Genomic DNA, 23,602 nt, shown 5'->3' on the forward strand with positions numbered 1-23,602 from the left:
CACCCTCCGGCGGGCTCTCTCTCCTCTCGCCCGTGTTCCACCCCTGTTTCCGCTGCTGTCCTCCACTCTCCGCGCGCTACGTCCGTCTCTTTCTCTCTCTCTCTCTTTCTATCAGCGCCACAGCGTTCCGCAACCCTCAGCTCCATCCTTCTCTCTCCCTTTCTCTCTGCTTCGCATCCCCTGCATCCTCCACCGCAGCCCCTACGGTTCTTTCTATCACGAGCGAACCGTTCCTCGACAAAAGTCTTTCTCTTCCTCCCTCCGCGATTTTTCTTTCCACTCCCGCTCTCGCTCTATGTTTCGCCTCCATCGGCTTCATTTCGCTTTTGATCTCCGTCCTTCTACCCTTATCTTTTCAATCTTGTCCGACAGGCAAATTTTACCTACATCTCGATAAGGCAGTCCAACTTTTGTAAACTCGGTGTGATGATATACACGGTTTCCTTGCCGCGCTGACACGATCGAAACCTGCGGGCAATAATTCTACCAGTGGATCTGCAAACATTTCGAATTATATTGTATTGTATGTAGCAATAAAAATAAATATATAATACGTTTCTTCATTAACGTTGTATCTTTGTGTGATTGAAATTGTAATCGTGAATTTTTAACGCTCATTAAATCTTCCACGTCCCAGAAAATATTTAATGACTCATCCTGCAAATTAAATTTTTGTCTTCGAATAACTTATTTGCCCTGAGATTGATTAAAACCCCAGTTTTTCATCAGAAGTTTAATTAGTTTTAAGTCGTGAATTAAAAAAGCTAAATTGCGATTTCGAATTTGTTATTTTTTTAGTATCTATCAGTTATCACGAAAGGCACATGCGCTTGAAAATACGTCTATCCTGAATTTCAGCGAAAGGATAAAGTCGCGAGATATAAACGAGAATGGCGTAATATCGAGTTCGGACAATTTATAATCTGTCGTTAGATGATGTTAGTCGGTGTTCGTCGTGGAACATGAACTTTGCTCTCCCCGGGAACGTCTTTCGTTTTACGCAAACCGTTTTCGTGCGGGCGTCGAGACACATACGGAGGAGGGGTGGTAGAGGGAGGAATCTTTCTCATTCCCCGAGGGACGATGTTCTCGATATCTCCGGTAGGATTAAACGCGCGGATGTTCTTTCCGGATGCACTTCGGGGACTCGGTGAAGAGAGAGAGAGAGAGAGAGAGAGAGAGAGAGAGAGCAGTGACACGCCCCGACGCATCAGCTGTCTCGTCTCTTTCTCAAGCGACACGAGCGGCGTTTTCTCAGCGTTTTACCGCTCGAAGGTTGTAAAGCCTAATGGAACGCCGTGGGCACGTTTAGCGACACACGCTATCGCTACATCGATGTCGGCGTTTAAAGTTACAAGTGACAATAAAAGTCCTTCTTTCCGGAAAAGTAGCGCAGCCTCCTAGCGCAAACGAGACGAGGACAAATTGCCGCGGTCTGCCATAGCTCCGAATAACTCGCCGAAGAAAGCGATTCTCTCGTTGCTCGTAAATTATATAACGTGTTATTCTGTAAGGGCTTCCGATACCTACCTATCACCGTGAACTATGGGAAGCCAGAAGCGAGGAAGTTGCCAGGAAAAATATACGCGAATAGTTCTTGCCGGCTGTATTTGGCACAAATAAATTTTTTTTCTTCAAAAATTTCGTATTCATTCGATAAGGCTTCTATATATTACACAAGGAAAGAAATGTTTTGATCATTTCAAAATAAATCCGATACAGAGTGCGATGTGTATATTGTACGATATGTCGAGATTAAATATTGTCGAGATACACATATATCGTTGAATAGATACTTTAAACGATAATTATACATACATAAGAACAAGATTTAAATTAGCTGATTGATAAATTAAAATTGAAAAAGAGATTGAAAAATTGATACGATTAGATATTATATATTATATAAGAATCTTTTGAGAAAATAATCTTTTATTTGAAAGATATGATTAATTATTTCCGCAAAAGTCTATCTTAATAGAAGATACCCTGTAAGTCTTTCTCGCAAGGTTGTGTTGCTAAATGTCTAGTTTTGTAAATTCAAAGATGTTTCTTAAGAAATCTTATTAAAAAGAGATAAATATATCGAGAGTGGAGACGTAAAACCTAGAAGTTAAAACTAGTGGATTTAAGATGTTCATTTTAAAAGCGAATAGGGATGTCTAAATATATACAACACGCCCGATGCGTATGCGTGATAGATTAAGCTCCTTTAAGTAGAAGAAGATAGAGAGGGAAAGATAGGAGAAGATTATCCAGGCGTTAATGACGATCCGTATAGGGATGTAAAACCTAATTAAATGAAATTTTAAGCGAGCTTTATATGTTCTAATGTTCTCACGCTACACAAATTTTATGCAAAGTTAGAAATTACGAATGTTTTTTTAAGAATGAACCGAGAATCTTTTGAACATGGATTATTTATAAAATTCTACACCAAGAGTCTTTTTACCAGGGTTGGGAAAGTTACTTTATAAAAGTAACTCGTTACCGTTACCGTTATTTTTTCTAAAAAGTAACTCGTTACCGTTACTCGTTACCAATTTTAAAAAGTAACTCGTTACCGTTACAGTTACTAAAAAGTAACGAGTCGTTACAATTTCCGTTACTTTTTTACAATACAAACTAATAAATTATTTTGCATAAGAAAAACTTTTAAAAAATTGTAAGCAAGATTTCATTCAAGGTTTATTACGAAATAAATGATTAAATTTTATCGAAATTCTTTATTAATTTTTAATAAAATTTGTTGCTCCATAGTATCATCATTTAAATGCCCCCTTTGTGGTGTTAATACAGAGCCACCGATGCTAAACATTCTTTCTACAGATGCACTGCTTGGTAGAGCTGTATTATATTTAATAAAAAGTTTTTTAAGTTTTGGATAGTCGTTTAACATTTCTATATTACTATTATTTGATTTTAAAAACCGTTGCAATTCTTCTTGTTCAGATTCATTTTGTACCGTTTTTTGCTCAAAAATGAAAAAATCATCGTGATCGTCAGATTTTGCAGCTTTTGGAGAATTTTCAGTTGATCGGATTCCCAATAAATCCTCCAAGTAATTTTCAGCACGTTTTCTTTTTTCTCCGGTTAACCAGTTTAACTTAAATTTTGGATGTAAACATGCTGCTATTATTAATTCTTTTGTTTCAAATATTGTAAGAAATCTAAAATCGAATATAGTAAATTAAGCGACATTGTTTGTTTTATTGAAATTAATACTTTTGAATCAATAGTTTAAAATAAAATAATATTTTTCAATTAAATCCTTATTTAAAATTAAATAACATATGTATTAATCAAATTAATAAGTTACCTTTTATTTAAACCTTGCTGAATAGCTTCAACTAATGAATGGCAATCTATAAGGTCAGATTTATTGAGATTTTCTAATTTTCGTTGCAAGGTACTTAGAACTGGTAGTAAATGAGAGCTCTGCTTTTCCGAAAAGATAAAGCTCTCATTGGATATCGCGCGTCGCGTCATCGCACTAGTTTGCAAGAGCCATAAGTTGATCAATCACATTCAAGCATTTTTACAACATAATAAGAATGCTAATTGGTCGATTTGCTTACGGCTTTACGGTTAAGATAAAAATTTTATCACGCACAATAGCAAGAATAATATCTTAAATAAATCAAAAAATTTGAAAAAAGTAACGATAAAAGTAACTGTTAAATTCGTTACTCGTTACCGAAAAATGTAACGAAGTTACTTTTTCCGTTACAAATAAAATTTGTAACGCCATTACCGTTACAGTTACCGAAAAAAAGCAACTGTAACGGTAACGGCGTTACAAGTAACGCGTTACTTCCCAACCCTGCTTTTTACATATATTTAATAACGATAATGCTTATTTAATAACGATAAAGAATTTTTATAATACGAAATTAGAAATATTATTTCAATGTTGTATCTCGTAATCTTGATGGATGGTGAAATTTCGCAATTTACTTTGCCCAAGAATAATCGAAAAAGCTATCGTGTATCATATTGCGTCATACAGACAATAAATTCCACGTATAAAGAAAATTTTGTACGATACAAATTTATGAATTCATGCATGCATACACTGTTGTCTCGAGTCAACGTTGAAATTCGATTAGAAATTTTGCATAATCATGACAAGATCAATTGTAGAGAATTCTATTTAGAGTCATCTTTAGAATATCGCTACGAATACATTTAATCATATAACACTAAGTAATTTCATCTCCATAAATATGAGAAACCTTGAGGAATGCAAATAAGATTGGAATACGTTTAATCGCACAGCTTGAGGAACGTGGAGTATTCGCTAGCGTGAAAATAAAATGTGACAGCAAAATTATCTTGAGATGTATCAGATTATATGAAATTTTGATATGAAAGAATATTATAATATTCTAATCTACGCGTGTACACATATGTACAAAAATTAATTTGCGGAAAATAGTTTAATTTCCATCGAAAATAAATTTTTTATTCGTCGATTTTGGTAACGTAGAGCTTCCCTTTCTCATCCTTTTATTTCGATCGACTTGCGAATTTTCTCGTCATTCCCGTTAAAGGTATTATCCTGTATAAGAACAACTATTCAATGAGAGTTATTCTGATCGACGGGGAGCGGGCGCTTGCGTGATTACAACGAGATTATCTTGATGGAGCGAAGGGAGGAGCGGGAGTGGGAGAGGGAGGGGAAAGAGCTTGGGGAGAGGCTTGTGCGACGTCGCGCCGCAACGTCCTCGAGGCTTTGGCCAACGCTCGGAATTATCCGAAGCATCTAGTCTCCGGTCGCGATACACGTCGAAGAGAATTCAAGACGGCTCCAAGAGTCACATTGGATTACATAGGAAACTACGCGTCGCGGCGGCGCGAAAGGACGTCTCCTTGCCAACGCGAGGCGGCCTGTTAACAGCCCCCTTCCTTCATCCCTTATATATTTTTACTATATGCGCTTTTTTCTCCAGGTTTTTCCCGGGGCCTCTGATTCTGGATACAAAAAAAGCTCGGAATTTTATATTAATTATAAATAACGAGAAAGTGAAAGATAATGTAAGAAGAGTAATTGATTATCCGTTGAAAGTATCCGTTGATCGGGACAAAAAAATTTCACGACAGGAGCCCCGTTAATATTTGATAATTTTTAAATAATATTAAGACAAATTATATAATAGAATGATATTTCTCAGATATATTGAACAAAAATATAATTGACGGGAGAATTTTGAAAACATTTAAAAAGTATCTTGAAGACGAGTAACACAAAAAAAATATTTATTCGCTTTTTGCGGGTGAAATAAATTCCGACGCTATTAAATCTTCGTCCTTCTTTTACTAACGGTTTTCGCCCGCTAAATAAAAATTTACTGACATTTTTCACTTATCTGCTACGCTTTCGCGAGCTTTTAAAGATGCTGGAAAATTGGTTCGAAAAACAAAAATTCGCGCGAGCAAAAAGGCGAACAAAGACATCGCTTCGCGATGATGCCCCCGTAAAAGTGGGCGAGGCATTGCCCTCCCGTGAACTTTGGCAGATGTAGGTATCCCAGCCAGCCGCCGAATCCTGAAAGGAGGCGAGAGTGACCTGTTTTGCGTCTCGCTCCTCAGGGTTGTACTCTTCGCGATCTCGCGATCCTCTCCCTTTTCCTACCCCTGCTTCTCCCCCTCCTCCACTCAACCCTTACGCGAGACGAGCCCATCCGAGCCGCGCCGAGCTTCCACGATGAAAGGGTGCGAAAGGGAGAACTACCCTTCGTGTTTGCGAATGCGCGCGCGTGTCAGCGGTTGCGTATATGTAGATAAATATGTATGTATCATATGTGTGTGTGTATATAATCTGCGGGAATGCGCGAACTCTCTCATGGTCTCTCTCTAGGTCTTCGGGGTTTGTACCACTGGACGGCGAATGAAAAATGAAATTCGGAGCCCCCGGACTTTTCACGCGGTTGTTTGCGGAAGGAAGGGGGCGGAGGGATCGCGCGAAGGGCGCTTCTTTATATCCGAGATGTATACGACGTATCCGAAATGTAGGACGGTGAGATGGATAAAGGGGACGGGGGAGGGAGATGGGGGAGGTAGGGAAAAGAGAGGGATGGAACCGGCGCTCTCTCATCTCGCGGATTTCTCTAACGTCGTCCGATAATAACCGCTTTTAACGATAATTGGCCTTGTCTCTTCTGACAGGTACCGGGACTGCGGATGGGATTTTAATAGAAGTCCGTGTCGCGAATGTACGCAAGCTATCTCGTGTCTCGGGCTGTGTTAGTTTTCTTTACGATCTCCATTATATATTGGTGTGCACTTTGACGTGCCTTTGTATAGTTTTTAAACGCGAGAATTTTCACGGAAAATATATACCGCGAACTTTCCCGTACATGATTTAATTCCTTGCTTAGCATCATTCAATAGAATTTTTATAATTTTAAATCCATTGACAAACACTGATTCAATATGAGCAAATTGAAGTAGAAGAAACTTTCGAAATAAAGCTATATGTATGCAGATAGAAAATGAAACATTATATACAGTATATATAGGACAATTGCGAGGAGAAATATAGACTAGAACTTTTAATAATCTATCAATCGATAATCATTTTCAATATAGTATATTAATCATTGGATTTCTAGCATCGTACATCAATCGTTGGATGATTCCGCACAAATATGTGTTTGGATAGGTAAAGCTTCATGATTCGATTATTACATTGTTAAGAACAAAATTGTTTCATTTAACGTCAATTCTAGAATGACAGAATGATTCGGAAACGAATAGCTACAGCGATAATCGTATAATCCAAAAAAATACATATATATAATATATCGTTATCACATATTTTCTTATCTCTTTCTTTATTTAGATTTGATTAAAAAATTTCGAATTTTTGGAATAATAATTAGTTAGTTTAACTGCTTCCTTTGCTGTAATTGCCATAATTGTGATAGTGTGCGGGATTCTCAGCATAAAGGAGCGTTTGTGGCTCGCATGATTAGATGTTCGATCGCGTTGCTCCGCCGCGAGAGAGAACGGAGATGATCCTCCCTTAACGGAGAACGCCACCGCTATTTCCGCGTAGTCTCGTAAAGCGCGAGAGCATCAGATTATCACTGTACGGCGATCGGTATTTCGACGAAAACGTGTCGGTAGGCTAAAACTTTACCTCGTTTTCTATCTCCATACATCTGGATCGCTGCCAGGGGGTAATTTTAGCTTTTATTCGACGCTCAATAGTCTATTTTAATTCCCGTGAAAGCGGAGCATAAAATGTGACAGACGGCGCTGGATTTACATAAAGTTTACGTATCCGCGTAACCGGCGGCGAGAATCAGTAGCAGTGTCTCTCACTCTATATAAGCGTGTCTCCCTATATACAAGGCGTTTCAAAAATCATTGCGTGGCCCCTTCGATGGCGGATCCCCCGACTAATTTGGAATTGATTTTTTCAAAATGTCGAGGCAGGGATTTTTGAATTTTAAACGATATAGGAAGAAGTAAATCCCGGAAAGCCGAGGAGACAATTTTTTCGATTAATTATAGATTGAGTTTACTTTAATAAAATTTTAATTTTAATTTTAATTTTGATTATATAAAGATATATGATAGAAAAAGATGGAAATTCTCTTTTGCAACAAATGATGATTTTCTTCGATGTATTGAGGAAAATCTGCCTTTAAAGGGACATGATTTCGAAGTATCCTATGATCTAAAATTTAACTATGTATATGTGAAACATTCTATATGTGTACAGGAGTAATAGCTGCTCCTGCTCTCTCCAATCAGACCGCAAATCGAATCGACTGTCGAACGCGTATTGGGATATCTGTCAAAAACCACGACCCACCGTAATGAACGTCTCTTTTTGTTAGCATGCTCGACTGTAAACCAGTACATTTCAGTTAAGTATTCCCGAATAAACGACCCTCCGCTGCGGCGAGCCGCAGAAACATATGATCGCCGGATAAAATACGATCGACGAAGTTCAATCAAAGAATAATCAAATCGAACTTAATTAAGCAGTTAATGATTAGATGAAAAATTTATATAGGATAATTTATTGAAAATATAAAAGAAATCTTAAACGAATGAGATTTCTTTTCGATTGAACTCTATCGTCGATAATCTTTTTTCTCAAGATTCTCCTAAAAAAAGGTGCAACCTCTTTCAATTACGTTCTTTTGACAATTTCTCGCAACCATAGATGGAAGAAATCTATGACCGGAAGGTTTTTTTTTAAATTCTCAAACGTTGATATCTAGAATAGTTTGAAAAGATTATATACGTTTATTTACTAAAATAATTTCGCGGATCTTGTTACTAGATAAAAACGATAGTTAACACGGTAAATGATCGTCTGTCTTTCTCCGGAGAAGATCAGAAGGAAGAGAGATCTCAACCAATCATCGCGATAACAGTCTTTAATCGATTAGCACTTCGTTATTATGCTTTTGGACCAGCGTTGATTTAAATCCCCGAAAAGCTTCTCGGTGAGTCGCTCCGGCCAGACGAGACTCTAACCTGATGAGAATCTAACTCTTATTAATGATTAAACCACACCCCGTGATGAGTCCCTGCCAAACTCACGCATCTATGACAGTCCGGGAGGCGGATCCGAAGACGATTTTCGTCGGTTGCTATTGGCTGGACGTTCTTAAAAATAGTCATCTCGGGGTGTGACTGTCGACGGCACACACATGTGTAAACGCGTGTAAATTATTCCTACTCGCATCTCTCGGTCGGCGAGACGCGAGCGTGTGCGTGACGCGCGCCTAAGAAGAGATGCCATGTGGCGGAGGGACCGATACTACACGAGAAGGCACATCTTCGCTCCGTCATCTCCGGCTACAAGATTTTCGGATCTGTCGCGTCTGGTCTGACGACCGGCTCGGTTAGTCACGCCGGATTCTTAGGGAAGGAATCTGTCGCGCCGCCGGTTCAAGATCGACCTGCTTCCTCCCACGCTATCGAGTTTCGCTGGAGCGCCGATTTGGAATCTCTTTCAAGTTCAGTGCGGGATTTATCTTCTTTTTTTTTTTTTCATCATTTCCGCAATTTCTATTGGGAACAAAAGTGCGTTACCCGCGAAAAAATGCGCGATCATCGAGTCGATTGACGCGAAGCGTTTCGTGCTCCGTAAAATCCCACAATTCAGAAAACGTGGAAAAAACGAATTTTTCATCTCGCGGTTCATGATTGACATTGCTCGGACCGTGCACACGCACTCATCCGATATACGAAGATACGCGAAAAACTGGGCAACGATAAAGTGGATTAAGTAAACTTAAATAACGAGCGACAAGGGAGGAATCTGTCCAGTGGTTTTAGCGAATCGGAGCGGAAAATTTCGCGCCTCGGGACGAAACCGGCTGGGAACGACTCGGACAAAGTTAACGAGAAAGTTGAAGGAAAAAGAGTTAATCGTACCGAATATATAACGCATCTGCGTCCTCGCTGCGACTAGCGATTCATTATCTTTTCGCGAAAAGGGCCGACAGCTAAATGATAGAGAAAAGAGCGCTGTCGCGATTTTACGGCGGGTATCTTTGACCTCGATCAACTTCGTCTTTGATCAATTTCTTCACCTATATTGCAGCTGTATAATCTCTTCATCTATATTGGTGCTGTATTATCTCGAAGGGTCGTATCTCCTGAATATTGATCGATATTTAACGGACACAAACGATTGTTTGATGGAGAATCTGATGATGCTGGTGATCATACGTATGCATGTACACGCGAGAGAGAAATTTAATTAAATCGCCGCCGAAGACAATTTCGTCTGAATGATGATGAGGTCGCGCGAGGTCGAACACGTGGACGATCGGTGCGTTTTGGCTTTGAGCGACCGAGTGCAGTGACAACTCCGCTTCCTCTCGACGAAACTTGGTGAAATGATGACCCTTGTGACGGACGCGGTGCCCTACGGCTACGAAGCTACCGCGAGATCGCCCTACGACGGTTACCGTCATCACTTGCATCACCATCATCACCATCATCATCATTCTCATCCCCACCGGTATCGGCGTGTTTACGCGCCGACGGAGTCCGAGTACCTGCAGGAGGGATACATCGCCACCCGGGTGGACACGGATGATCGCGCGAGGCTTATCGGCAATAATGTCCCGATGTCAACCGGCTCGTTGAATTATCGCAACGACCGAGTCAGGTGAGCGTTCACTTTATCTGGTCTACTTTGACATGTTTGAGCGCTAATCTGTAAACAAAATGAAAAGAAGTGATAAAAGTCATTATAAATCCTGCATCGCATTCTTTCCATATGTATTATATTGCATTTTTGACGGAATAATAAAAACTATGATAATAAAAACTAAAATATTAAAGTATTATTATAGCTAAAATAATAAAGTATAATTTTTAACTAAATAAAAAATATAATTGATTATTAATAAAATTAATGTAATTAATATCTCTATATTAAAACTAATAAAATGTAATTAATAAAATATTAAAATATAGTTAAATATAAATTATTAAAAATGAAAAACAATTAAATATATAATTCATGTCTTTCTCTCCCGAAATATTCGATCAATTGGGAAAAGTGCATTTAAAATTGTTATTTTATTTTACAATTTTTTTTTTTTACCAAAGGCCAACTCTTTTCTCGTTTATACAATATGCAAATATACAGTAGTGTATAAAGTTTCATTGTATGACATTCTATTATAGCGGTTAACGATTTAAGTCAGCTTATTCCTTTGTAGCGGTTTTCATTTCCGTCAGTGCATCGCAACTTCATAATGTTTCGCTTGTATTCGTCTGTAGGTGTACACATTATACATAAGCTATTTTATGAAGTGTGGATGTAACTTTAGAAGCGAATTTAGCACACGGAAATAATGAAAGACATCCCGTATATCCGCGTGTACATTGCGGAGAACCATTTGAACTTTGTATTAGTCCGCAAAATACACGGCTCATCGTGAAATGAGAAAATTATTTTATTATCGATATAGCAATCAATATTGATTCCAGATATGTATGGAAACATCTTCCATAAAATAGCAATTTAGAACAAATAAAAAATGTTTTAAGAGCTGCGTCTTGCAAATGTGTACGATTGTTACTGATTTTTCAGTGAAATCTTATTAGTGAAGCATAAGACGGAGAAGAAAAAAGGGAATGTTTTCATTGAAAATCATTGATCTTCAGCGAAATCTTAAGGCAGTGGTTTAATCAGTGACATTTTCACAGATTTAGTTTAAAAAAGTATGGTAAATATCTGGAATAAGAAATTGACGCATTTGATATATATTATCGAAAAGAATTTGATACCTTTATCCGGCTCGAAATATAGCGGGTTTTCACAAGAGAGTGCGACACTTGATGAATTAGCGCTTTCAGAAGCTTCAGCTTCTGATGGATACACTCTCTAAAATATGACTAATTGCACTTTATTCGCGAGACGCTAACCTGACAAGATTGATCGTCTCTTCTCAGAGATTCTCTTTTTTTCACTTTTTTTTTTGTCTTCTTCCTTCACAACATTTGTCGCATGAGATTAAAATCCATGCGATCGAGTTTGAATTACAATACCCACTTAATCTGCTATCATCCCACTATCTACTGTTCTATCATCCTACTGCGGTATAAAACTACGAAAAATGCTTCGTTGAATAAAGTATATAAAATAACAAAGAGATACGATGCTTTTCAAATTCCTTTCAAATTATCATGATAAGGTTTCAAATATGATTACATGCTCTATCATTTTGTCTATTTGCCTTATCTACTTGTAATATGACAATTTTTTTCATTTTATTACATTTTGTATCGTACGATGTGTTGACAATACATTTCTCTTTTTTATATTTTATACCTTTATTTATAGTATCGATTTCATTGGCAAATCAGATTTATTTGACAAAAATTATATTACTATTTAAATGCAAAATCGCAATATATCGTTCCTGTATTAGCGTAATAACTTTAGCCTAACAGTACATTCGTACACATATAACAACGAATAATGATTATATATTGTATATAAATTGTGTAATAAATTTTATATGTGTATTTTTTATTTTGTAAGTATTTTTGATATATAAAACTATATTATTTTAAAAAGCATTCTTTCATCTATCTCTCTTGCCGCTTTAAAAATTATCCTTATTAAAAATTCAATGAAATCAATTAAGATTAAGATATTAATAATAATTTAGATATTATGATATTATATAAAAGTACGTAAGAGTATCTTCGATTACATAAATGGAATTTGAAAATTACATCATTATTTGCATTTTTGCGTAACATTTCTTCTTTTTCCCTATTAGAATCGTTTTCTTTCTCTTTTCTTTTCTCGAAACCTTGTCGAAGCAAGTATCATACGTTTGTGTCGAATCGAGAGAAGCAACGTAGGCCAGTGTGGTACTTTTCAATGTATGTGTGAACCCGACGACGTCTTTACCGCGTATTAAACCATTTTCACTTCGTTCGTCGCGTTTCGCCTTTACCCCCGAGGGGAGGAAATGGGGAGAAAGGGGCAACGTCTCTTCCTCGCGATGCGAGAAAATACGCTCGTCGCGGGACCACCTGGAACGTGTCCAATCGCGGAAATCGCCTCGTGATGGACCTACGCGCCTGTGTCCATTATTAACCGCCGTCGCGATAACTAAAGGATGATTAAGGCAAGAATTTGTTCGCTCGCTAAATGCCTATGCCGGACCTTTCAGCGTCCGTTTACGTCACGCGGTTCTTACGCTCGGTGGTGCAACAGTTCATCTTCTGTGGAACGATGACATACATATAGAGAATTTATATATAAATTCGTACATATGTATATATATTCGCGAATAAAAGTATAACGTTGTATTTTCTTTTGCATTATGCTACATTATCTTGAAAAATAAATATTTTTACAGATAAAATGTATGTAGAAGTACTGAAGTATTAAGTTTATTTTTGGCAGGGTTGGGAAGTAACGCGTTACTTGTAACGCCGTTACCGTTACAGTTACTTTTTTTCGGTAACTGTAACGGTAATGGCGTTACAAATTTTATTTGTAACGGAAAAAGTAACTTCGTTACATTTTTCGGTAACGAGTAACGAATTTAATAGTTACTTTTATCGTTACTTTTTTCAAATTTTTTGATTTATTTAAGATATTATTCTTGCTATTGTGCGTGATAAAATTTTTATCTTAACCGTAAAGCCGTAAGCAAATCGACCAATTAGCATTCTTATTATGTTGTAAAAATGCTTGAATGTGATTGTTCAACTTATGGCTCTTGCAGACCAGTGCGATGACGCGACACGCGATATCCAATGAGAGCTTTATCTTTTCGGAAAAGCAGAGCTCTCATTCACTACCAGTTCTAAGTACCTTGCAACGAAAATTAGAACATCTCAATAAATCTGACCTTATAGATTGCCATTCATTAGTTGAAGCTATTCAGCAAGGTTTAAATAAAAGGTAACTTATTAATTTGATTAATACATATGTTATTTAATTTTAAATAAGGATTTACTTGAAAAATATTATTTTATTTTAAACTATTGATTCAAAAGTATTAATTTCAATAAAACAAACAATGTCGCTTAATTTACTATATTTGATTTTAAATTTCTTACAATATTTGAAACAAAAGAATTAATAATAGCAGCATGTTTACATCCAAAATTTAAGTTAAACTGGTTAACCGGAGAAAAAAGAAAACGTGCTGAAAATTACTTGGAGGATTTATTGGGAATCCGATCAACTGAAAATTTTTCAAAAGCTGGAAAATCTGACGATCACGATGATTTTTTCATTTTTGAGCAAAAAACGGTGCAAAATGAATCTGAACAAGAAGAATTGCAACGGTTTTTAAAATCAAATAATTGTAATATAGAAATGTTAAACGACTATCCAAAACTTAAAAAACTTTTTATTAAATATAATACAGCTCTACCAAGCAGTGCATCTGTAGAAAGAATGTTTAGCATCGGTGGCTCTGTATTAACACCACAAAGAGGGCATTTAAATGATGATACTATGGAGCAACAAATTTTATTAAAAATTAATAAAGAATTTCGATAAAATTTAATCATTTATTTTGTAATAAACCTTGAATGAAACCTTGTTTACAATTTTTTAAAAGTTTTTCTTATGCAAAATAATTTATTAGTTTGTATTGTAAAAAGGTAATGGAAATTGTAACGACTCGTTACTTTTTAGTAACTGTAACGGTAACGAGTTACTTTTTAAAATTAGTAACGAGTAACGGTAACGAGTTACTTTTATAAAGTAACTTTCCCAACCCTGATTTTTGGGTTATATAGTTTGAAAATACAAATTATGTACTCGTGTGTTACAGTTTTTATAATAATATTATATTTCAAATATTTTTTTAGCAGATATACTTTTTCACAAACGGACGAAAGTTGAAATCTGTGGAATTGATTTCAAAAACTGACATGCTTATTGAAAACTACAGAAATATAACGAAATATGACAAAATATAATATGAATTGTATAATATTATATATTGTATATTGAATTTAAATTAAAAGATTGCACCTTTTTCTAATTTATTTATAAAAATAATTATTTTTGAATACATATCTTTTTTCTTTTTATTTTTTAAGATTGAAATCTTTGAGAGAGCAAGAAACTTTCTCGTCTTGCGACAGATGTCTATAAAAACAAATTACAGATCAAATCAGTCAATCATATTTACTTATGTTCTTTGAATTGACATTTCAAAGCAGAATATTAAATTACATTGATGTACAAATCACAAAATACGTCGGTCTACATGTCTACAGGAAACATCCTAACATAATTTCCTTCATCGCACTGCGAGATAAAAAGATAAAAAGAATTGAAAGCTTCAAGGATGTAAAATAATATTATCGAGAAAGATATTCGTGTGTGTGTGTGTGTGCGCAGCTATTTATTTTTTATTTATTTAGATTACGTAATTCATCGGAGAAATTTAAAGATGCGCGCTATACGAGTCTCATTGAAAGACAGCAGTAATGTCAAATTATGAATGCTACAGTTGGCAATAAATAAAAATTATTCTATTTTTTTCAAAGATTTGATTTCTTTGATACGATGAACATAAATCGATCGACGGTGCTTTCAGGTCGCAGTCCCGCTATGCCCTCGACTCGGACGACGCTTCGTCAGTGATATCGGCGGACGCTTCGGCCGACCTCGAGTCCGGCTCCGCGGACGCCGACGAGATCAACGAGACTAGCGAGACTAACGAGACGAACGAGAGCGAGTCGATCGAGCACGTGCCGCATCCGCACGTTTTGGACGCCGGTTCACCTCATGGACCGCGCAGATGCCTTCTGTGGGCCTGTAAGGCTTGCAAGAAGAAGACGGTCACCGTCGATCGGAGGAAAGCCGCCACTTTGCGCGAAAGACGGCGCTTGAGAAAGGTCAGTTTCCTCGTGACGATTTTCTGTTCCCAAAACATTATGCGTGCTTTTTATCCTGTGTATATATGCCATTTATATCTATCATTCTCTTTCTTTCTATTTTTGTAGAAATTAAAAAAAAAAAAAATCTTTACATATATACTTGTTAAAATCTGTGACTTTAAAGGCTTATATTAAATTATTTCGATTTTTTTAAAAATTAAGTAAATTTTAAAATGATGGAATCGATTGTAATATGCGAGAGAGAGAGAAAGATGTGCGTACCATATTTCTTATTTGAATATACGTACGTTGCTGCTTTGGTCCGTCGGTAATTATTTAAAATATGCCACGCGCGAATCGTGTTTTCGAAATAAACAACCTCAAAGAGAGCGGCGCTGACGGAAGGAACACATCTGCGAAGTGGAACGGTCGCGACTAAGCGCCGTTTTGAACGATTCAAATGACGAATGATGTTTCGAGGGAGAATGGACCCGAGTATATTAAATCTCACAGAATCATTTGAAATTCGACACTCGCGGTGTTTACACGAGACGGAATTTTAAGAGAAATTTTTATTCCTTTATACCACCAGTGGAGAAAAGTAACTTTATTACATATAAATCTAGAGTGTTTGATATTTAAAAAAAAAATTGAATTAAGCAATTACATAAGATTTTCTACAAAATCGATATGTGTATTTAGCTCATCAGTAATAATCATATATCTATATGTATACATGTATGTATATAAATACAATATATTGTAAGAGATCGCGATGTGTCCTTGTTTACATATTTGGTGGTATGTCAATACGATGTAGTGAGGCTGATATGTATGTCTCGCTACGTAGACATTTGTTGAGAAAGGTTGGATGATTATATAAGTTTGTGCCCGATTTTCATAGATGGCATTAAGTTGCTGCATGGCGGAGTTCTATTGTTTTCGTGTGGTAATTGTTGCTTACACCGAATAGATGACGTTGTCTTATGTCAATTTAGCATCAGACATTGTTCAGATAAGTCCATTTGTGCATAAGAGAAATCATAAAAAATGGAGAACGAAAGGTGCATTTGCGGCATGTAATGCTATATGAATTTCGGAAAGGCGTGAGTGTTGGGATTGCACAAAAAAATATTCAAAGCGTTTATTTGGACCGCGCTCCTGCTCTCCGAACAGTCAAAAAGTGATTTGGCAGATTTCGAAATGGTGATTTCAACATGGAGGATCAACCCCGCTTTGGACGGCCTTCTGGCATTGATGATGACATTGTGCATGCCTTAATGGAAAGAAACCCAAGGATTACAACTGAGGATATTGCTGAGAGGCTGAACATCGATAATTCAACCGCTTTTCGTCATTTAAAAAAGCTTGGATACATTTCCAAGCTTGATACGTGGGTGCCGCATCTCCTGACTGAAAGGAATAAGCTGCAGGAAAACTGCAGGAGTTGCAATGGGAAATTCTGCAGCACCCGCCATATTCTCCAGATATTGCGCCTTCAGATTTTTATCTGTTCCCGTCTTTGCAGAATAATTTAAATGGCAAGAATCTCAATTCCGAGGAAGCTGTCGAAAACCACCTTACAAACTTTTTTCAAAAAAAACCAAGTTCTTTCTTCAAAAATGGAATCGACAAGCTTATAGATCGTTGGAAAATCATTGTAGAAAAGAATGGAGACTATATAATTGATTAATAAAAGTGTTATCTCTAAAATATAATCTATTGAAGTTTATATTTAAATCGGGCACGAACTTATGCAATCACCCAATATATCATATGTTGTTATCCACATCAAGAAAGTTTTTCTATCTTGATAGCCCTCGACAGCGATTCCATCTAATCCTCTCGTAAGACTAGTTTTCTTTATATATATATATATAAAGTGACATGAAATATATATAACTAGTATTCAAATTCAGAATGATATACATATCATACTTTTTTATTTCTAATTATAAAATAATAAATCCATAAAAAATAAACAGGATTCTTGATTATACTTAGATATTTCTTTAACAAAATATATATATTATTACATAAATTTATATATATCATATATAATATTATAATATAAGACATATTTTTTTTAATATCTCTAATTGAAATTTCCACTTTGCTATATTTATAATTATTTATTACATTTTAGTGAAAATACACTAACTTAAGAGAGTATTTAAAAAGAAAAACACACGCGTGCCGTGCATGGCTATGTGTATATATGTATATTATTTAGGCGATCGATGGCGTATTAATGATTAATAATGCAATTTCTATCGCAGGTCAACGAGGCCTTTGAGGTGCTTAAAAGGAGAACGAGCAACAACCCTAATCAGCGTTTACCGAAAGTGGAGATATTACGGAATGCTATCGAATACATCGAGAGTCTCGAGGCACTGCTGCAGGGAAATCGGCCCTCCGGACATCAGGATCACCCTTCCGCCGAGAATATGGTACGTAAGACGTGCGATAGCGCCAATTAACAAGATTAACATACACACCGGGATTAGACTCAGCAGGGAGAGAATTTCGTATTCCAGATTCAAATTTCGCATTCAAATTGACCTTGTTAAATATCACTCATTAATTAAGATTAGCTGTCTGATTTATGGTAATTGCTGACAAGAGTGGCTGCGTATATTTTTCTAATTTTTTCTATTAAATATCTTGTGATTTAATAAAAGAGATTTTTGAATTAAACAAAGTCATGTGAATGTTAAGTATCTTATAATAATTGACGATATTGCAAATATGACATTGTACATAATATTATGTTGTAATAAAATAACGATCTTTGTATAACATTTATAAACTGGATATCTCTCTTTTTTATTCTTATATTTTTTAATAATATATATACACACACACACACACACACACACACGCATATACAATATTTACAGAAATAATAAAAATTTCAATTTGAATAAATGCGAGTCACATATATACAATGTCGATAGATTTTTCATAACAGCGGATAAAGCTTGATCGAATGTAACGCGTTCGAGATAACGGGTTCGACAAAAGAGAAAAAAGACACAATTACATTCCAATTAACGTCTGAAATTGAAATGGCTCCGAGATGTCCATCTCTCCGCGATGTATCGCTGATGGTCGCTGGACGCGAAAATTAACGAACCCAGCAAATTGGAAACCTTCATTCGCGATTTTATCGTTCGGATATATTCACGTAAATTCTAAATTTTGACACAAGAATGTGTCATATTATATGTTGTGAAATTATAGATCCTGAACGTTATAATGTCATCGATAGATATAAAATTATATTTCGAGTATAACTTAATTTACGATATTTTTTCACCGTAACTGCTACATTTTAATTTACAAAATTATGTATATAATACAATATATATATATAATAGGATGTCCTAAAACCACCGAAAATTCTTTTATAATCTAAAATATTGGCGCATCAACATGATTTCCGAGTTATAAGTGATTGAGAAAAGAGTTTTCTGCAAATAAAATTTTGTGGAATTTAAATATATAAAGTCTATTTTACGAACAGTTTTATATTTGTATAGTTTTATTTTACAATTATATATTTGAAAAATTACGCTCATACTTTTTTCCGAATATTTTTACGTATGGTATACACGCAAATTGTACTTGCCAGATAGTGTTTTCATTGTGGTAATTATCATAAACGACAGCGCATCTTTTTGAGAGCGAGAAACTCGAGCGCAACTCCTTTTATAGCCACCGGAAAAAAAAAAAAAAAAAAAAAAAAAAAACGATGATCTGAGTTAATGGTGTCGCGGGTCAAAAACCATTAGAGCTGGTCGTTTGTGTGCGATGCACGTGTCGGACATGTGCGTAAACTGTGTAACTCTTAAATGCATCTCGTTGCAGAAGTACAACGTGTTTTCGTTCTTTTAAACGATTGCGAAATAAATAATATGATATAAAGTTTAATCATAATTTCTTAATTATTTTTTATAAGAATCAAATTTTATTACAGTACAATATTGTGTACAATATCGTATTTGCAATATCGTTAATTACTGTTAGATACTTAAATTACAATAAGATACTTAATTTGCATGACTCCACTTAATTCAAAAATTTCTTTTATTAAATCACAAGATATTTAATGGAAAGAAATAGAAAAATATACGTGGCAACTCTTGTCAGCATAATTCAGACAATTAATTTTAATTAATAAATGATATTTAACGAAGCCAACTTGTAAATGCGAAATTTGAATCTGGAATACGGAATTCTCCTCGCTTAAACAAAGTATTATCAATGTAATAGATCAAATTTCAAAGCGGATACCAATCCGTGTATAACTCAACAATAAAAATTCTTTTATCGCGTTTCGCAAAGACCTCAAATTTCAAGAATCTCATACGCCTCGAGTACAACCTGCTGTTTAATGTTGAATCGCGGTTGACATTCCGGTTCAGGTCGAAGGGCAGAAGAATTCGAATGACTCCGGAGATTCAGAGGATCACATAAATTATCCGGCCTTCGTAGCCGGGGAGAGAGAAACAGATCCGCGATCGCCGACAAGAGCGGAATCCAATTGAACTCCGGCGAGCTCAGCTTTCCTTGGGAAAATAGCGAGCTAGCTTATCCGTCCGGCGCTTAAAGTGCTTTTAAGTAACATTATCGAGCGATCCCCCCCGATCACTAACACTTTCCTCCGGCGAGATGAAAAAAAAACGGGCGAAGGGAAGGAGATGGGATTGACCTAATGGGATCCGACGCGAGAGATCTCTTTCGATCGCGTTGTTTTTTCGAAATTGAGATTTGTTGGGTCTCGCGCGGAGCTTATATTTAGCGAAGATACAGAGTGAACGGGGAAATATATATTTCATTGTGTAATCCTCTCGGACTGGGATAAAAGAAGGGGAGAGAGAGAGTAGACTCCCGTGGATGGCGGCGAAAGTCGCGCCGCGAAATTCCTGCGCTCGCTCGCTCTCTCAAGAATCCCTTTTCCGCTCCTCTCGGGATGACGTTCCGCGGTCTGGGCGTTCCGCGTCTTACAAAGCCCCCCCGGATTCTGTAATTTATCTCGCGCTTTCGTCGACCCTACCTCTCCTCCGTTGCAACGGATTCGCTGTAACCCTTTAAGCGCGACGAGAGAGAGAACGCGCGAAACGTCGCCGAGGGATTTTCATTCGATATTAATACTCGGGGATACTACGGGTGTTCGTGCCTTAGGATACATACGTAAGATGTAATCGGTAGCCGCCGCGTATGATTGACCGAAAGATTCGCAATGGATGGAGCCGATACACACCCGGATGTACGCGTATAATATACGCGCGAACAGATTGAATTGTATTATTATTAAAATGAGAAAATCTTTAGGGAAGATATTTAAGATTATAAGATGTATTAATTTTCTATTTAACAAATATCATATATAAAACAATATGTTTTCGAAAAAGACACTTTTTTTTGTCTTGACCGTGATTTTAAACTATATTCCTATAATTTTCGATCGGTTAATCGAGCAATTTTCCAGACCCGAATCTTTTCGTTTGCTTTTCAAAAAATAAAAAAAAAGTTTGCAAAACCAACTGCGATAGGGGAATCCGATAGAAAGCAATAAATATCCGTGTGTGTATAAACCTTTATTTTAAACTCTCGGCTATAGAGAGGCCAGAATCCAAAAACGAAATAGTACATATGTCAGTTTTGATAGTTTCTCGCTCGTTGTTATCGTAAAGCGACCGTTTCCCTTTGGTTTACGGCGGATCGCACAGTCGATAACACTATTTATATCCTAAGCGCGTTATCACGCGCTCATCGTGAGAATATATCGCGCTGAATGCGTCGCAGAGATGTGTTTTCACGAAACGCACGGTGGCATGACAGTACGAGAGTCTCTTTCACTCCGAGAATAGTTCGCTACATATAGATGCACGTCTTAGGGACAAATAGATGATACCGAATAAAATGCTTAATGGGTGTGTTGTGCCGCCTGTGGATGCGAAGGGAATGAATGAGGGAAAGAGGGAGAAAAGAAACGAATTCCGCAGATAGAGAAATGCAATCGGTATTTGGTGACGCTTCGCGCTGATCGATCGAAAGGAAAAGAGAGAGAGAGAGAGAGAGAGGGGGGGGGGGAATGGGGAGAATGCGGCCGATTCTCGTGGAGAAGTGATTCCCAATCACGGACTTGATTCCGCAGACTTCCCTCGAATCCCCGGAATGCATCGATGCATTCGCCGACCGTGCTCCGATGATAGTCACTGACGGGGAAAACGAGCTTTCAATGCCGATCGAAATGATCGCCTTCCTGTTTAACTCTGATTTCTAGCCGCCTGATTGCGTTCATTTATCCAGTCTCCTTTCTTGCAACTTCAATTTCTTCCTGTTTTTTATTCTTTAATATAGTGTCTATGTTTTTTTTTTATATACGTTGTCACCTCTTTACGTTTTCGCGAATATCTGAAAAGAGAGTATGATCGGGAAAGCGAGATTGAGATAGAAGTTTTAATTCTTTGACTATGTGATAATTTTATTGACGATCAAAATTAAGACAATCAGAAAATTATTTATCTCAAAATATAGAATATATAGTCGCAAAAAACTTTGACGTCGATTCACTCTTGTCTCTTCAAGATTACATTGTAAAATGATGGCAGAGATGGCATAAGCGTTGTCGGGATTTGAGATTCTTCGTATATACGATAACAGTGACAATACAGATCTGTCTCTTACTATCAGTTTCGCCATTAATCAAATTAAACTCTCTTATTTAGTGAAATGTTTCCTATCAGAAATTGTATAGATATTCCAAATATATATATAAAAGGAAAATTTTTAAATTATTTTTTAATATTCACGCGATGACTTAGTAAATGCTAATTTCCCGTCTAAATTTTTTTTTGATGAATTATTTATTATCTGATATAAATGAAAGATTATCGAAGGATAATTGATAAAAACAATTCTCTCCAAACTACCTCTGCTTTTATCATAAAATTTGTATTGTAAGTTAAATTAATTGTTATATTAAATTTATTATCTTTACATTATAATTTTCAACCACGAGGGAGCAAGATATTTTAACTTACAAAAATTATTAACCAGCAGTAAGATAAAATTGATTTCAATTGTTTGCAAGAACTATTCCCGTTATCTTGCACAATCGATAAATCGCGTTAAGTACATGATTAATGCGCCTTGACGAGTGGAAAAAGAAAGAGGGGGTGGCAAGAGAAGAAAGAGAGAAATATGTAAAAGATTTATATACGGCGTCAAAGTCGTTTTCTCGAAGATTCTTTCCGCTCGCACATCTTTGAAGATTTCCTGTAACGCGAGCGAGCGATCTGAAAGTCACGCTCGCGCGAGAATATCTCTTAAGCGTATTCCCGGCCGCGCGATTATTCGAAATTTACTCAGTCGTCGCAATCTACGGGGTGCATTACCGCGCCTGTCGACGGATACATTAGCGACGTTTATATTGGATGATTGCATAAGTTCGTGCCCGATTTAAATATAAACTTCAATAGATTATATTTTAGAGATAACACTTTTATTAATCAATTATATAGTCTCCATTCTTTTTTACAATGGTTTTCCAACGATCTATAAGCTTGTCGATTCCATTTTTGAAGAAAGAACTTGGTTTTTCTTGAAAAAAGTTTGTAAGGTGGTTTTCGACAGCTTCCTCGGAATTGAGATTCTTGCCATTTAAACTATTCTGCAAAGACCGGAACAGATAAAAATCTGAAGGCGCAATATCTGGAGAATATGGCGGGTGCTGCAGAATTTCCCATTGCAACTCCTGCAATTTTCCTGCAGCTTATTCCTTTCAGTCAGGAGATGCGGCACCCACGTATCAAGCTTGGAAATGTATCCAAGCTTTTTTAAATGACGAAAAGCGGTTGAATTATCGATGTTCAGCCTCTCAGCAATATCCTCAGTTGTAATCCTTGGGTTTCTTTCCACTAAGGCATGCACAATGTCATCATCAATGCCAGAAGGCCGTCCAGAGCGGGGTTGATCCTCCATGTTGAAATCACCATTTCGAAATCTGCCAAACCACTTTTTGACTGTTCGGAGAGCAGGAGCGCGGTCCAAATAAACGCTTTAAATATTTTTTTGTGCAATCCCAACACTCACGCTTTTCCGAAATTTATATAGCATTACATGCCGCAAATGCACCTTTCGTTCTCCATTTTTAATGATTTCTTTTATGCACAAATGGATTTATCTGAACAATGTCTGACGCTAAATTGACATAAGACAACGTCATCTATTCGGT

General features: G+C 36.5%; 1 protein-coding gene across 1 annotated transcript in view; it reads left to right on the forward strand.

The window, feature by feature from the left end:
- Nucleotides 1-8,853: 8,853 nt before the first annotated feature.
- Nau (myogenic-determination protein nautilus) overlaps nt 8,854-23,602 on the forward strand; it is a 38,130-nt gene continuing 23,381 nt past the window's right edge. The window contains exons 1-3 of the mRNA XM_070314276.1: nt 8,854-10,147; nt 15,075-15,375; nt 17,637-17,807. Of these exons, the coding sequence (XP_070170377.1) occupies nt 9,873-10,147; nt 15,075-15,375; nt 17,637-17,807 (747 nt within the window). The 5' untranslated portion in view covers nt 8,854-9,872. The remainder of the gene's footprint in view (nt 10,148-15,074; nt 15,376-17,636; nt 17,808-23,602) is intronic.

The sequence above is a fragment of the Polyergus mexicanus genome, unplaced genomic scaffold (assembly GCF_030449975.1).
Source record: "Polyergus mexicanus isolate NDT 795.1 unplaced genomic scaffold, iyPolMexi1.0 SCAF_26, whole genome shotgun sequence".
Lineage (NCBI taxonomy): Eukaryota > Metazoa > Arthropoda > Insecta > Hymenoptera > Formicidae > Polyergus > Polyergus mexicanus.